The sequence below is a fragment of the Malaclemys terrapin genome, chromosome 10 (assembly GCF_027887155.1).
Source record: "Malaclemys terrapin pileata isolate rMalTer1 chromosome 10, rMalTer1.hap1, whole genome shotgun sequence".
Classification (NCBI taxonomy): domain Eukaryota; kingdom Metazoa; phylum Chordata; order Testudines; family Emydidae; genus Malaclemys; species Malaclemys terrapin.
In genome coordinates this window covers 39294445-39310449 of record NC_071514.1, presented here as the reverse complement: position 1 = coordinate 39310449, position 16005 = coordinate 39294445, and the positions used below count along the sequence as shown (strand labels likewise).

The window sequence follows — 16005 nt, the reverse complement described above, 5'->3', positions numbered from 1 at the left end:
TCCTGATACGCTACACTCTCCAGTCCTGATTGTAGACCACAAACCCCTCTGCACCGTCCTGTCCTCTGTCTCTGCCATCCTGACCTCACCCCCCCCCTCGCTGCTGCCCCCACCATGCTCACTCTGCCCTCCAGCACCACAGCCACTAGAGTTGTGTTGGGAGAGAGCAAACTCTTCATGAATCAGTTCAAAAAACCATATCCAAAGAAGATGGTCTTTTAATGAAGTTCTTTACTGAAAAGAACTGCCTGGCTGGGCAATGGGCAGGTGGCCATATGCCTGAGACAGGGGACATCCTGCCAGGGCAAAGAAGCATGTTCTGGTCCTCTCGACCACAGTGCCACGTGCACCCTAGTCTCTGCCATCCAGCCTTTGCTGCTGAGGGTGAAATATGCATTGGTCAGCTGGAGGCTGGCCGTGGCCCCTGCCCATGCAGACTAAGGGTCTGTCCCACAGCTCACTGAAGTCAATGGAAAGATGCCCAGCTGACTTCTCTGATGGGCTCTGGATCAGGTCCAGCACAAGGAGGAGACTGTTAATTATTTTGTAGCTAATCATTCTGGAGTTCCAAGGCAAGTGGCTTGGAGGATACTTTTGCAGTGCAACAGGAGGAGGGTTGACCAACCAGGTTTCAGAGGAGGTGCATAAAAAGCTGTCTGAAAGTGATCCATCAAGCTGCCTGGGAAGGAGACCTAGTTCACTGTCCAAAAGAGCGAGTTCCAGACACATTGGGGAGAGACTCCTCACGCCATCACCAAAGAACTTCTAGCCACAGGTGGGAATTCCAACCTAAGCACCATCCCTCCTTTGGGACACACAGGTACTGTAGGCTGCTTCACACAGCTCCTTATCTTCGCAATATATTAAAAAACAAGGGTTAGTTTAAATGCTTGTGGGGGACGGTGGGAAGTGGCTGTCCAGGGTGGGTCTCTCTCAGATGTGTTGTATGTGTGCATCGCTGGCCCAGGTATTCCAAAGCAATTTTGGGGTCTTCCATTTTACAGGAGCCCAATTTGAGACTTCTTAAAAGGGGGTCTGATGTTCAGAAAGTGCTGAGCACCCACGCTCTGAAAACCAGCCCTCCAGGGCACCCAAAACCAGAGTCCACCAAAACCACTAGTCACTTTGGAAAAGCTTAGCCAGTATTCTGATAACAAGAGTCCAAATAACACTAACCGTTCAGCTCAAAGAACGTATGTGAAGGCTGTAATTATGCAATAGCCTAAATAACTGGGGCTCTTTCAAGACAGAAAATTTACTCAGAACTCAGCAGACTTGTCTTTATGCAAATCCCTATAGAATTTAACAGGGAAAAAACTAATAGGATTCTATAGCAATCTAAGAGAGTTCAATAAAAATCCTTGTAAAAACCAACAGAATTTAATAGAGAGAGCTTTTCTATAGGTTTTTGGGACTGCCCCCCATACAATTCTCTAGCAGAGATCTCATTTTGGATTAAATTCTAGAGGATGATCCAAAACCAATGGGAAGGAGATCATTTGATAATAGAGTCGACAGGATCTTTCCATAAGCGAGGTAAAATAGGTTTTACTTTTAGTCCTGAGTTAGACAGCAGGAAATCAATCCTAGATCAGTCAATACGGTTCAATGCACTACTCTGCACAACAAAACATCACTTTTCATGGGATTGGCTCATCGGTCACCCAGGCGTTTCTCCACTCTTCCCACAAATATCATTGCAATTCCTTCCAGGCACAAAACATCCTCCCTGAACTGAGTCACAATCCTTTCCTCCTTCACCCTCTCAGCCCGGGCCACCTTCAAGAAACTAGCCAATTTTAGATGGCTTGGGGTCATTGACATTCATGGAGCCCTGAGATTATAGAGCTCAAACAAATCAGCTTGCTGAAAAATTTCAACGGCTTCAAAATGTTGACCAAAAGCGGAGAACATTTTCTTGGATTTATTTGTTTAATTTGATTTGCAATTTCCCTCCCTCCTCCATTTTTCAACCAACGCTCCTTGTTTATAACTCAGGTAAGAACTATCTGGTCTATGTAATGGTGTGATCTTCTCATTGCTCCACTAATGCTTCCTCCCCAATTCCCTCATCTGGTTACTTTCACATCTTGTTTCAAACTAGTGAACTCTTTAAGGCAGGGGCTGTGTCCTTCTGTACTAGAGCAATAGGAACGTGATCTTGACGACAGCTGTTGGGTGCTCCTGCAATGCAAATAATAAATCATTAGCATTAATTCTGATAGTGAAATACACGCCCAATTTGGGCACAGAAACACTTGGATTAAGATCCCTTTGAACTCAACAGTATAGTGGCCACCTTCAATATTGGTTCTATTGGCTCTGCAAAAGGGGTGGGGTAGAGTTACAGTTTCAGTAGGGTGATGGTATCCGAAGCGCTCTCGGTTTCCTAGAACAGTGGTTTTCAAACTTCGGGTTGCGACTCAGTACTGGGTCGTGGAATGGAAGACACTGGGTCGCAGCGGCTCTGGTCAGCACCGCCGACTGGGCCATTAAAAGTCCCATCGGCAGTGCTGCCTGGCTAAGGTAGTCTATTCCCTACCTGTTCCGCACTGTGCCCCAGAGGCCCCTTCCTGCACCCCAAACCCTCATCCCTGGCCCCACCCCAGAGCCTGCACCCCCAGCCCTGAGCCCTGACCCCCTCGCACACCCCAGCTCCCTCCCACACTCTGAACCACTCATTCCCAGCCCCACCCCGCAGCCCTCACCCCAACCCTCTGACCCAGCCCTGAGCCCCTCCCACACCCCAAACCCCCCATCCCCAGCTCTGTTGGATCCTGGACATTAACAATTTTCTTCAGCTACGTCGCCAGAAAAAAAGTTTGAAAACCGTGTCTTTGAGGACTGTTAGTTATCAAGGGAGGTGTGTTTTCCCAGCTAGAGAGAGTGTGTATATCAATGAGTGTCAGTGCAAATACTTCATCTCAGCTGTGTCTCTTGTGGGCCATATCAGGAGATCAGGGCAGGCAGTAGGTGGATTTGGTTCCAATTCTCCCTCTTTATTGGATCCTTCTTCCCAGGTAAGACCAAGGTCCAGTTTCCTCTTCTCTGTCAAGGGCTCCTCAGTGGATTTCACCAGGATCCCGGCACCTGCAGTCCCTTGAGTTCAGAGGTAGCTTCATTTGGTTGAGGGGGATCTGGCTATGGAACAAAACTTCCAGGGAAGAGCAGGCAAATCGGAGTCTGATCACCTATAGGGAAGGCTAGGATTTTGTCAGGGATGTTTTTAGTAAAAGTCATGGACGGGTCACTGCAATAAACAAAAATTCAGGGAAGCCCTGCCTTGTCCCTGACTTTACTAAGAACATCCCTGACAGAATGGGGAGGGAAGAGGGTCCAGCTCCCAGCCCCCCCTGTAACGGCTGGGAGCTGCGAGGAGCCCCCTGCCAGCTCTGAGCAGCTCCGGGGTCCCTCTGCCTCCGGCGGGGGAGGCTGGGAGCTGCGGGGGCTGCTAGCTGCGGCGGGGGGGCTCCCTCTCCCTCCCCCCCCGCTAAGCAGTTCCGGGATCCCTCTGCCACCGCAGGCTGGGAGCTGGGGGGTGGGGGCTGCCAGCGATGGTGGCTGGGCAGCTTAGGGGTCGCCCCGGATGGCGGCGGCCGGTCAGTTGCGGGGGTCCCGCCACCCGCCACTGCTGGACAGCGGCAGGAGGGTCCCCTACCGCCCGCGCAGGCTCGGAAGTCACTGGAAGTCACTGGAAGTCACGACTGCGGCGGCAGAGGGACCCCGGAGCTGCTCAGCGCTGGCAGGGGGCTCCCCGCAGCGCCCAGCCCCGCAGATCAGCAGGGGACTCCCAGCCACTGGGCAACGGGGCCCCTGCAGCTCTCAGCCGCTGCGGGGGGAGGGGGAGGTGATAGACCCTCCCCATTTTGTCAGGGATGTTTCTAGTAAAGTCAGGGACAGGGCAGGGCTTTCCCGTGTTTTGTTCATTGCAGTGACCGATCCAGGACTTTTATTAAAAACATCCCTGACCAAACCTTAGCCTGCCCTTACCTATAGGAAATGCTGCAAAACCTTCCTCTCTGAAAATGCCTTTCCGCCCTCGGAGTGACCCGCATTCTGAAATCCCCTTCTGCCGCCAAACTCCTGCCAAAAATAGACACCACAACTTACCCCAAGCAGAGTTTTTACTCTGTAAAGAGAGAAGTGCCAGAGACGCCATCAAATCCACTGGAGACTTTGCTACTGCTAGTGACTTTATGGCTTTCAGATACTACAGTAACAGGGGGCAGCATAAAACCCAAGGGCCCCTGACTGAGCTCTGGGTTTTCATTCAGCAAGCAGCCCCCTGTCAGGTGTCCCCCTCCCAGCTGGGAGAGGGATAAAGAGACCAGTTAGTGAGACTCCAGGCCAGGATCACCAGTTTCAGGAGTGCAGCGCTATGTCAAAGCCACCAGTTGCACCCTGGCTCTAAGGAATAACTGTTGTATCTCCTGTAGCACTGGGGGTAAATGTTAGGGGCAGATCCTGGGCTAGCTCCATTAAATCAATTAAGCTGAACTGATTTATTCTAGTTGAGGATCTGGCCCCAACTCTTTAAGGGCAATCAATGGGAGGATCTGAGTGTTCTGCTGTAGAGAGTCTAGGACCTAGGCCCGGGGAGGCCCTGGCTTACAGACAGTGCTGCATTACCACCACAGGAGACAAACAGACAAAGTAGCCCCTTACTGTTCCTGCAAAGTCAGGCCCCACAGGAAGTCCTAGAGGGACTCCCAGGACAGACCCTGGATCACCTGATTGGCTCACATCCACTACTTAAGCCAGGCAGTATAAGCGACACATGTGGGTGGTGGTGGGGCATGTGAGGTCAAATTGTGTCCCCTCCTTCCCCCACCCAGATTTCTGCTCGGCCTGCCGGGGGAGAGGGGTTCTGTTCTTCTCCTGCTGTGCCTGTCCCCTGGCATGCTCGGCCCCTGTTCCTGGCAGCTGGGCCCAGACGGGGAGTGGAAGGGGTGGGATGGAGTCAATTATCACACTGTCTGAAGGTGGTGGCTCTGGGTCACTGCTCTGTCCAGTGCGGTGGCTGCCTGCGAGAACCCAGCTGGGGACTTGGCAGCGGCCCATCCCTTCTACTCTCCACCCAGGCCCGGTTGCCAGGGAGAGTGGCCGAGTGAGCCCTAGACTTGCCAGTGGGAGGTGCAGTGGAAGGACAGAGCCTCTCGCCCCCCTGCAGGTAACTCTGGTGGGGTAAGGAGAGCACGGTGGTCCCCATGCTGGGCACAGGGGTTGCTGGGGAAGGCGCTGGGAGCAGGTTCCCTGGCTTCTGCTCAGCTGGAGGCAGGAGCATTGCCTGTGACCCGCCCCGCCCCTGCTGAGGTGGCTGTGAGCTCCAGGGACACTGGTGCTGTGAGTCTCTCTGGGCTGGGGCTGGCCCTGGTCCCAGCCAGGCCCAGAGGCACATGCTCCCCACTCCTGTGGCCCCAGCCCCGCAGGAGCAAGTGGGAATGGCTACCGTGGCCCAGGGAGGTGGGGCTGGAAGTTCCTCCCGGAGGCGACACCAGGGCCTCACGTCACACCTCCCTTTACATTGTGCCCCTCCCCCCCCAGGAGGAATGAATCATCTATGGCTGGGTGGATTGCCTAAGAAACTATGCAGACTCCTTGTTGCATCTGCATTGGACACTGCTCCTTGCCTCTCTCCTGCAATCTGCATCCAACCCTGCTCCACTCCTGTCTTGTCCTTGGCTCCTGCCCTTGCTCCCAATTCCTGCCTTGCTCCTGTTCCTTGCCTCATCTCTGTTTCCTGCCCCTGTGTCCCGCTCCTGATCATTGCCTGTTAATTTCCGCTCTGATCATTGTCTCAGCTCCTGACTCTGACCCTTAGGCCAGATTGTCTATGTCCCGATTCCTAACAATCAGTGGCCAGAGAGGATAATGATGGAGCAGTAGATTTCTCCCCCACTTCTCCCAGGGTTCAGATAATGCTGACAGGTCCTGTGTATTTCAAACTGCCTGTCAATTTCTCTTCACTCCACGGCAGGACCGCAATAAACCAATCAACTCCACAAAGAAGAAAGTGAAATGTTAATTGGCACCTCAAGTCTCTGCAGTTCTTGAGCTCTTTCTACCTGCAGATCCCCAAGAGCATCACAAACATTTTGTTAATAAATTTATCTCCACAACACCCCTGAGGTTATAAATATGATTATTCCCATTTTGCCAATGGGAAGCAGAGGCACAATGGGATGAAGTGACTTGCCCAAGGTTCCCCGGGAAGTTTGTGGCAGAACCAGGATTTGGACCCAGATCTCCTGATTCTTGTCCTGTGCTTTTGGAACTAGAACTAGTGTAGAAGGAATGTCCCAGCAGGTAAGAGGCTCTAGGGTCAAAGGGCTGGATCCCTGCTAATGGCCAACCTATGGGAAGGGTTTATGAAGAAGGAATCCCCCAAAGTTCTAATGCAAGGAGGCCTGAGTGTGTCATGGCTCTGTGTGGAGTCTGGCTCACTTGAGGCATAAGGCTAGTATTTCCTTAGCAGCCTGAGGAAGTGAGACACCCAACATCCTCCCTTTGTTTAATTTTCTCAGGCTTCTTAGGCCCTTGAAGATGAAGGCTGCAATGTCACTGGTGGGAAGCCAGGGCATTATCTCAGTCACCGAGATCTTTATTGCCTTGGCTGTCTTCTGTCTGACGTTCATGGTCATCAGATCCTTCTGGCAGCAGATCCCCAAGGGGCTGAAGAGGCTCTCAGGACCAAGGGGTTACCCCCTGATAGGCAATGTGCTGGAGCTGGGGAGCAATCCACACCTGACCTTGACTCAGATGAGCCAGAAGTATGGAGATGTGATGCAGATACAGATCGGCGCCAGACCTGTGCTGGTGCTGAGTGGGTTGGACACCATCAAACAAGCCCTGGTGAAGCAAGGGGAGGTCTTCATGGGGCGCCCTGATCTCTACAGCTTTCGCAATATTGGAGATGGCCAGAGCTTGACCTTCAGCACTGATTCAGGGGAGGTGTGGAGAGCTCGCAGGAAGTTGGCCCAGAATGCCCTGAAGACCTTTTCTGTCTCACCCAGCCCCAACTCTTCGTCCACCTGCCTCCTCGAGGAGCATGTCTCCAAAGAAGTTGACTACCTAATAAGAAAGTTCCTGCAACTGATGGAGGAGAAGAAGAGGTTTGACCCCTATCGGTACGTGGTGGTCTCTGTGGCCAATGTCATCTGTGCCATGTGCTTTGGCAAGCGTTACGACCATGATGACCAAGAGCTGCTCAGCATAGTGAATGTGACAGATCAATTTGGGGATGTGGCTGCCTCTGGCAATATAGCGGATTTCATCCCAGTGCTCCAGTATTTTCCCAACAGCACCATGAAGAAATTTATAGAATTCAACAAGAGGTTCCTCAAGCTCCTGCAGGACATTGTCAAAGAGCACTACGAAAGCTTTGAGAAGGTAAGAGCCTAGGGGGGGAATTTGCTCACACCTGAGATGAGCTTCTATACTGTGCCCTTCAGCTTCTGCGAGTACTTTTCCTCTTGCATCAGGCTGTCCTGTAGCAAATCTAAACATTCACCGGTGTTTCTATGATGGCCATTCAAAACTTCATAGAAAGAGTGGGATAGAATTTATACCCTTGTCCAAATACACAGGTCCCTACCAACTGAGCTAAAGAAGAATATCTATTAGCTGTTAGCAACACAGAGCCTAGTACCTATGACACACTGTTGAGCAGTACTGATGTCAATCAATAGAGGGCAATGGTGCACTGACACACTAGCCTGTTCGTTCCAGCATCCACCTAAATAAAACTCTGGAAAGGTGCAGGGTGAAAGGTTATGCTGCTTTTTAGCCAACCTGTCTAGCCAAAATGGCATTTTATTACCTCTATGAATTTTACAAATGAATCTTCATCTTATCTATTATAGGACCATCTTAGGACACAAATTACCCTAGTTTCTATACTAATAAGTTTCTCTCCCTAGGCACATATTGAGAATTAATTTGCTTAGCATGTTTGTCTTGTATTTTCCAAGAAGAGGATCATTCTGACATCCTGCATTTTCAAGCTGTATATTCTCATCTCCTTATTTTTATGGCTCAGTGAAATGTTACCTACTGACTGTAGGGGAAGAAAATATTTTCCTGACCTCCTATTCCTGGAATTTACTTGCACTTCTGTGACATGGGGATACTGGACTTTCCAGCACAGCGTCCCTTCCGTAGTAGATTGCTCTTTGTTACCTCTCAGTTTACCTGCCTAGTGGTCTGGAATTTCATGCCATCTTCCTCTGGACTTTTCTCTTTCAGGACAACATTCGAGACATCACTGACTCCTTGATTGAGCAAAGTCAGGAGAATAAAGTGGAAGCCAATGCCAACATTCAGCTTCCGAAGGAAAAAATTGTCAACCTGGTCAATGACCTCTTTGGAGCCGGTAAGAACATTCCAATTCAGACTTTCAAATCTGAAACCACTTTCTATTTTTGCATTCTGATAAATATTAGCCCTTTTTTGTCCCCCCCATAAGAACACTCCATCCAGATGCTCTCAGTAGCAGAAAACAGATCACATTAGTTTTTTCACCCTGACACCTACCAGCAACGACCCCAAGAGGCTTCCTACTGTTCGAGGAAGAGTTTGTAGGAAGTCAGCGCTCAAGGAAAATGAAGCTCCCAAAAGACAGTTTTGTATCCCTATTTACTGGTACTGGTCCTGATTCATCACTAAATTACACTGGGGAAACCCCATTGATTTCATTGAAGTTACACCAGTATAAAACTGAAATAGCACAGTGACGAATCAGCATCACTATGCACAGAGTGGAGCAAGTGTAAAAACTCTTAACTAGGAACTTTCTTATCACAGCTTTCTGAGTTGGACAAAAACTTAGGAAGCAAGCAAGGAAAATCTGATGACAAGCTAAAGTCTGGGGCTTGTATTTTTCCCTTGAGTTGTCTTCAGCTAGTTAATATCTGTCTTTCCTCTCTGTCTGTCTAGGTTTTGACACTGTGACAACAGCTTTGTCCTGGAGCCTCATGTATCTTGTGACATATCCAGACATTCAGAAAAAGATTCAGGAAGAATTAGGTAACTGTATGTTTTCAGTCACAGAGTTAAAATGCATCTCTCTAGAAGGCTGGATTCCAACCATCCTTTTCCTCCTCTTTATAACCTGTAGATCAGACCATTGGCAGAGAGAGGAGACCCAGACTCTCAGACCGGCCCATGCTGCCTTACACAGAAGCCTTTATCTTAGAGATGTTCAGACATTCCTCCTTCATGCCCTTCACCATTCCTCACTGGTAAGTGCTATGGATGCAGAGGAGATGTAGGGGCATAACGCATTGAGTAGTACTTTTATTCAGCATGTCACTCCATTGATGGTCCTCCCAGTGTGAGACAGGCAAAACCCAGCCCTTAGAAAGTACAATAACGCTTATGAAAATGATCTCCTCTGGGCCCAATCCTGACTTAACCGGGCCCAGGAATTGATTGATATGAGAACACAGAGGCAGCTTTTTAAACTTAAGAATCTCACTCTCATCCTTCAGCACAACGAAAGACACAGTACTGAATGGCTACTACATCCCGAAGGACCTCTGTGTGTTTGTCAACCAATGGCAAGTCAATCACGATGAGTAAGTATATGCAGAGTCCCTTAGGGTAGTAGTGTGCAATCCGTCCATATCAATATACCAGCCCCCATTTAGTCACTACCATGTACCATGTACCTTGTACCATGTACCTTGAGTATGACTGGTTGGCACTTGGACAAACAAATCAAGATGATGCTGTTTGTGTGTGTCATCCATGATGTACTAGCCACTTTCCAAGCACACGAGAAGGAATGTTCCCTGCCCCATTGTATCAAAAAAACCAAACCTAGATGAGATGGCTCTGGCTGTATTTCTGTGCTTTCCCCATTCTCCACAGGACTGGGAATTTCTGCTGTGGGAAGACACAGAGATGGCCAGGCAGGGGAGGGATGAGTGTGTAGAGCATTGGACCTGTGCTGCCAAGGAGCACTGGGTGGGCTGATGAGGTCACAGACTCCACGCAGATGGCCCTGGTCCCCATCAAGCTTCTACCTGGATCTGCTGGGTCCTGCAGCGCCCATTGGCTGGGAACGGCGAACCGCTGTACGCCTAATTTGCACCCTAGTCCTTGCTGATGAAAGGATCAGGAAGAAATCTCTTGTGAGACAGGACTAAGACCTGGGAGTCACTGCAGCCAGCTCAATGGAAACCTCTGCTCAGTGTGCAGCGGAGGTGAAAAAGGCAACCAGTATGTCAGGGTGCATAAGGAATGGGGTCAGGAAAAACACCAAAAGTTTGTCTACATGTGGAAATTGACTGGCATAATGGAATAACTATTGGCCTATACATCAATGACACCCTCTCCCCTGGAATACTGTGTCCAGGTCTGGTCACCCCATCTCCAAAAGGGCAGAGCAGGGATGGAAAAGGTCCAGAAACAGCTAATGGAAAAGGTTAGAGGGCTAGACAGATTTGTGTCTGGAGAGAGACTGAGAAAACTGGAACTATTTAGTTGAGAGGGCAGTTGTATAGGAAGGGGACATGGTAGAGTGTACAAAATAATGATTGGTACAGAGTGCTCCTATTTACCCTCTCATAATAAAGGAGGAAGGGGATATTCAATAGCATCAGAAAGCAGCAAATTTAAAACTGATCAGAGGACTTGATCACAGCCTGCAAGTACCTACCTGGGGAGCAGAAATTTAATAATAGAGGGCTCTCCAATCTATCAGACAGAAGTACAACAAGATCCAATGGCTGGAAGCTGAAACTAGATGCAGCTGAAACTAGAAGTCAGGTGCAAATTTTAACCGTCAGGGTAATTAATCATTTGAACAGTTTCCCAAGGGTTGTGGTGGATTCTCCATCACTGGCAATTTATAAATCAAGATGGGATGTTTGGCTGTAAGATCTGCTGTAGTTCAAACAGGAATAAATTCAGGGAAATTCTAGGGCCTTTGTTATAAAGGACATCAGACTAGATGACCACAACAGTTCCTTCTGGCCTTATAATCTGTGGAATACACAACTGACCTGTGGAAAGCATTGCTACAAGATGCTAGTGAGGTCAAGGGCTTAGCAGGATTCAGAAAAGGATTAGACATTAGTGGATAATGAGAACATTAACCATAACTTCAGAGAGGAGTAAAAACATGTTTATAAGGGATCTAACCCCTCAGGCTTCAGTGCAAAAGCCAACCAGTAACATCAAGGCCTTACAGCAGAGGTTAACTTGGCCCGGTGCCTTCTGATGGCTATTTTAAAAGGAAAAGGCATTCTTGAGTGATAAAGGTGCATGGATAGCAGTGGGTCCTAGGCCCAGTTCTGAAGCTGTTCCTGACACCCATCCAAACTGAATTCCCTGCTCTCCAGCATCCCCTCTCCAGGCAGCGGTAGAACGGAAGTTTCAGGAGCTTTGCTCTTGCTATTCTAGGAAGCTTTGGAAAGAACCATCTAAGTTCGACCCAGAGCGTTTCCTCCATGCTGGAGGGACTGAAGTAAACAAGGTGGATGGTGAGAAGGTGCTGGTCTTTGGCCTGGGGAAGAGGAAGTGCATTGGCGAGACCATTGCCAGATGGGAGGTCTTCCTCTTCCTGACCACCCTGCTGCAGCAGCTGGAGTTCAGCGTCTCTGATGGAGAGAAGGCGGACATCACGCCTGTGTACGGCCTGACAATGAAGCACAAGAGGTGTGAGCACTTCCAGATTAAGCAGCGCTTCCCAATCCAGAGTTCAGAGTGAGCCACCTCTGGACACTGGATGGGGGAAAGCAAAGATCCCATTTGAATTTTTACCCTCAGGGGCCATATGCTAAGATAAATTGGACCCAATATAGCTTCTATCTGATTAATCTGTATTGATTTGTCTTACCCGTCTGTTAACTAGCTCCATCACCCTCACCTGTAGAATCACAACAGACATGCCAGGGTAGCCTGGCTTGTTCACACAGGTGTAACTGCTTTCGGGGGTGATGCATGATAGCTGGGGTTCTCTACTGAATTCCTCTTCGAATGCTACTAAGGTGTATTCCCTTAATGCTTCCTTATAACAGACAGCCAAAAGTTGAAGGCATCGGGACCACCCATGTGCTTAAAGTTATACATGTGCTTAAGATCTTTGCTAAACTGGAACCTAAGCCTGTCCCAAATGTCATGATGACCTTCATCCAGGTAGAGTATTAAGGTCCACGGACATCTTAGGAGGCAGATCCTCATCTGAAATAAACACCTTATTGGAGCTAGGACAATTGACTTGACAACTGACGACTAACCCTTGTGTTCAGTCTTGTCTATTACATTGTAGAAGAAGGTTAGGCTTGTCAAGGAGGGTAAAAAGGAGTTCAGCAGCTCACTCCCAGCTGAATATAGATAATACAACAACTTTGTTTACATGGATTAGCTTTCTGGTTTCTTGGACATGTTTGATTTCCTCCAAAGACCCCCAGAAACTGAGGCTGCCTCGACGAATGAGCTCTGTGCTGTAAGACAGCCCATGAACACATGGTAGATGAACCTTTTGATATTAGCAAGTAACTATTGCTCAGACCCATGTCTCACGTATGCTAAAAAGGTCACATGACCCTGCTGCAGGTTCCAAAGAGCCTTTGAAATGCTATGGGTGCCATGAGAAGAAAGTGGGGATGAAATTATATTGCATCTTTGAACAAGTGAAAGGAAATAATAGTCAGCCCTAGCTCATATCATCCATAGATCCCAAAGCACTTTGCAAATGAGATCAGCATAAATTTACAGCTGAGGAAAGGAGAGCTGGATAGTGACTTGCTCAAGATCACCCAACCAGGAAGCAAACCCAGGTCTTTTGAGGCCCAGTCCAGTGCCCTATCCATTAGGCAACACTGCCCGACTGGAAGTTGCATTTGAGAGCAGAGCCCGGGTAAGCATCTCGCTAGCTGCTAGAATCCAGCAAACTTTATTGTCACTAGGAGTTTCAAACTTTTCCTTAGCATGGGCCCCCTCTTATTCGAGAGATTGTCTCCTGAACATCATTGACAACCCTCCCTGCCAAACTGGTAAGAGGTTTAATCAGGTGTCTGATGAATCCGCTTATGGCTGACAAGCCCAATTCGAGAGCGACATAGCTTGGTACAAATTTCACAGCTCCAGATGTTGTCTGGGTTGGAGTCCAAGATTACAGCACGCTGCTTTCTTCTTTCTCGCTCTGCTTCCATCCTCTTACTCAAAGCCACTTCGTGTTGAGCTCCACCCAGTGCCAGATGTTCCCTCCAGATTGAATAGGCTTCTGCACGCTCCTCCTAGCTGTCTACATTGATGTTGAATGACTTAATATCATTTTTGCACATGTCATGGTACCGCCATAAAGGGAGACCCCCACTTTCTAGAGCCATGCCGAATCTCACTGTACAAAATATTCTTGGGGATACGGTCTCCTGTCCTCCCATTCTCCTGACATGACCAAGCCACTGCAGCCTCCTCTTCTTGATATGGTTTCTAAGTATGTCAGTCCTATGTGCTCCAGCACCTTTGTTTGGTATTTTGTCTTCCCACTTCATTTTCAGAATTTTATGCAGGCATCTCATGTGGAAGGTGTTCAGTCTCATGATATGCTTAGCATATGTATTCCAAGTCCCTGAACCATAAAGTAGGGATGACAGCACACAGTCTCCTGAACACCTCCCTTCCTAATCACAGTCCAGGACAACACTTTTCCCTTAGCCCCACCAATTTTGCATCGACCACCTCCTCTGCCCTTTGGAGTTGCGTGGGTGATCTCTCTTCCCATATGCAATCATGTAACACGCAGCAATTGGTCACGGTGATGACTGGTATTAGGAAAGCAGTTACATTTGTTTGACATGTTAAATGCAATATGTGTTCAGTTCTTTGTTCTGGCAATAAAGCTGGTGGATCATCTTCACGAGGCGGGCACATTTTTCTCCAAGACTTCATTCTTGAGCTGCAGGGCCTGATTTAGATCTTGTTCACACCAGTACAAGCAGGGCCAGCTCCAGGGTTTTGGCCGCCCCAAGCAGCCAAAAAAAAAAAAAAAAAGCCGCGATTGCGATCTGTGGCGGCAATTTGGCGGAAGGTCCTTCGCTCCAAGCGGAAGTGAGGGACCGTCTGCCGAATTGCCGCCGAATAGCTGGACCTGCCGCCTCTCTCCGGAGTGACCGCCCCAAGCACCTGCTTGCCAAGCTGGTGCCTGGAGCTGGCCCTGAGTACAAGTCAAGAGTAACTCCAGTCAATGGTGGCATGAGAATGGGATCAGGCTCTTTGCATGCATGGGTTATAACAAAAGTGTTTTTCATAAATATATAAAATGCAACGAAAAACATTCAGGCTACAATGCGGCCTTCTAGCAACGAAGTGTGGGACGGCCCTCTAATGCCTCGGGAGTTGCATTTATAGATGTCCCTGTGAGTGCCTGATTGGGCCTTCAGTCCCCAGGGGGGCTCATGCAGGGTCATGTGCCCCCCCGCCCCCGATTTGCAACTCTGTCCGCATATTTATTCAGGGGACACCATCATAGATCTAACCACATCAGCCACATCATCAGGGGCTCATTCACCTGCACATCTACCAATGTGATATATGCCATCATGTGCCAGCAATGCCCCTCTGCCATGTACATTGGCCAAACCGGACAGTCTCTGCGCAAAAGAATAAATGGACACAAATCTGACATCAGGAATTATAACATTCAAAAACCAGTAGGAGAACACTTCAACCTGCCTGGGCACTCAAATAACAGACTTAAAAGTGGCAATTCTTCAACAAAAAAACTTCAAAACCAGACTCCAACGTGAATCCGCAGAATTGGAATTAATTTGCAAACTAGACACCATCACATTAGGCCTGAATAAAAACTGTGAGTGGATGGGTCACTACAAAAACTAATTTTCCCATACTCATTTTCCCCTACTGTTACTCACACCTTCCTATCAACTGTTTGAAATGGGCCACCATCATTATCACTATAAAAGTGATTTTTCCTCCCTTGGTATTCTACTGTTAACTGAATTGTCTCGTTAGACTGATCCCCCACTTGGTAAGGCAACTCCCATCTTTTCATGTACTATGTATATATGCCTGCTACTGTATTTTCCACTCCATGCATCTGATGAAGTGGGTTTTAGCCCACGAAAGCTTATGCCCAAATAAATTTGTTAGTCTCTAAGGTGCCACAAGGACTCTTTGTTGTTTTTACTACTGAAGTTGTCTGCCTCCCCCACCCCACTATCTGCAGGCACAGGTCGTCTCTCACTCTGCATGCTGGTAGAGTCAGCTCTGCTGGTGCACTTTAGTGCAAGAGATTACTATGACTGTTTGTATTCCAGTTACATTCAGAAACCCTGGACTGGGGCACCTTTGTGCCAGGTGCTGTACACACATAATAAGAGACAAGGCCAGATTTTTAAAGCCATCTTGGTGCCAACAGATGCACATAGGCACTGAATGGGATTTTCGAAAGCATTGAGGTGCATAGCTGCCTGTGGGAGTTAGTCACCTATGCACTTTTGAAAGTCCTACAAGGCAGCCATCTGTTTCTTTAGGTCCCTACACATCTCTAAAAATCTGACTCGTCGTCCCTGTCCTGAAGCGCTGGTACTCTAAATGACAAACACAGGCACAGCAAGGGGAAGTGACTTGCTCAAGGTCACACAGCAGGTCAGTGGCAGAGCCAGGAATGAAATGCAGGTCTCCTGACTCCTAGTCCGGTGCCCTGTGCTCTAGGCCGTACCACCACCCTTTCTCTGGCTTCATAGTTCCAGATCAATTATGGAGGACCAGCATTTTGCTCAAGGTTGTATTTTTATCGGACTAGCTGATATTAGCTGAAGTGGCCACTTACCCAGAAAAACTGCCTTCTAGCTTAGCTATTGCAGTGAAAGGTGTGGTTAGATGTTCGGCTGGGCGTGTGTGTTCTCCATGTGTAGGGTGACCATATAGCAATGGTGAAAAAACGGTGCAGGGGGTGGGGGGTAATAGGTGCCTATATAAGAAAAAGTCCCAAAAAATGGGACTGTCCCTTTAAAAACAGGACATCTGGTCACC

At 48.6% G+C, this 16005-nt stretch overlaps 1 protein-coding gene across 3 annotated transcripts; it reads left to right on the top strand.

The window, feature by feature from the left end:
• Window positions 1-687: 687 nt before the first annotated feature.
• Window positions 688-15099, top strand: LOC128843959 (cytochrome P450 1A5-like). Of its 3 annotated transcripts, none has more exons than XM_054041124.1 (7): window positions 688-820; window positions 6525-7389; window positions 8245-8371; window positions 8935-9024; window positions 9116-9239; window positions 9489-9575; window positions 11407-15099. In XM_054041124.1, the coding sequence occupies exons 2-7, from the start codon at window positions 6544-6546 to the stop codon at window positions 11711-11713; spliced, it is 1581 nt and encodes a 526-aa protein (XP_053897099.1). In that variant the 5' UTR covers window positions 688-820; window positions 6525-6543; the 3' UTR covers window positions 11714-15099. The 3 variants fall into 3 exon arrangements, with proteins under 3 accessions (XP_053897099.1, XP_053897098.1, XP_053897097.1); XM_054041123.1 differs by lacking the exon at window positions 11407-15099 and adding an exon at window positions 9871-9998 and having other exon boundaries at window positions 742-820; XM_054041122.1 differs by lacking the exon at window positions 688-820 and adding an exon at window positions 2469-2526.
• The last annotated feature ends 906 nt before the right edge of the window (window positions 15100-16005 follow it).

Excerpts from the sequence above, each read along its gene's own strand:
- LOC128843959 (XM_054041124.1), top strand. The coding sequence starts at position 6,544 with ATGAAGGCTGCAATGTCACTGGTGGGAAGCCAGGGCATTATCTCAGTC. Across the intron at positions 9,240-9,488 it reads CCCTTCACCATTCCTCACTG|CACAACGAAAGACACAGTAC; the intron begins GTAAGTGCTATG and ends CTCATCCTTCAG. Across the intron at positions 9,576-11,406 it reads TGGCAAGTCAATCACGATGA|GAAGCTTTGGAAAGAACCAT; the intron begins GTAAGTATATGC and ends TTGCTATTCTAG.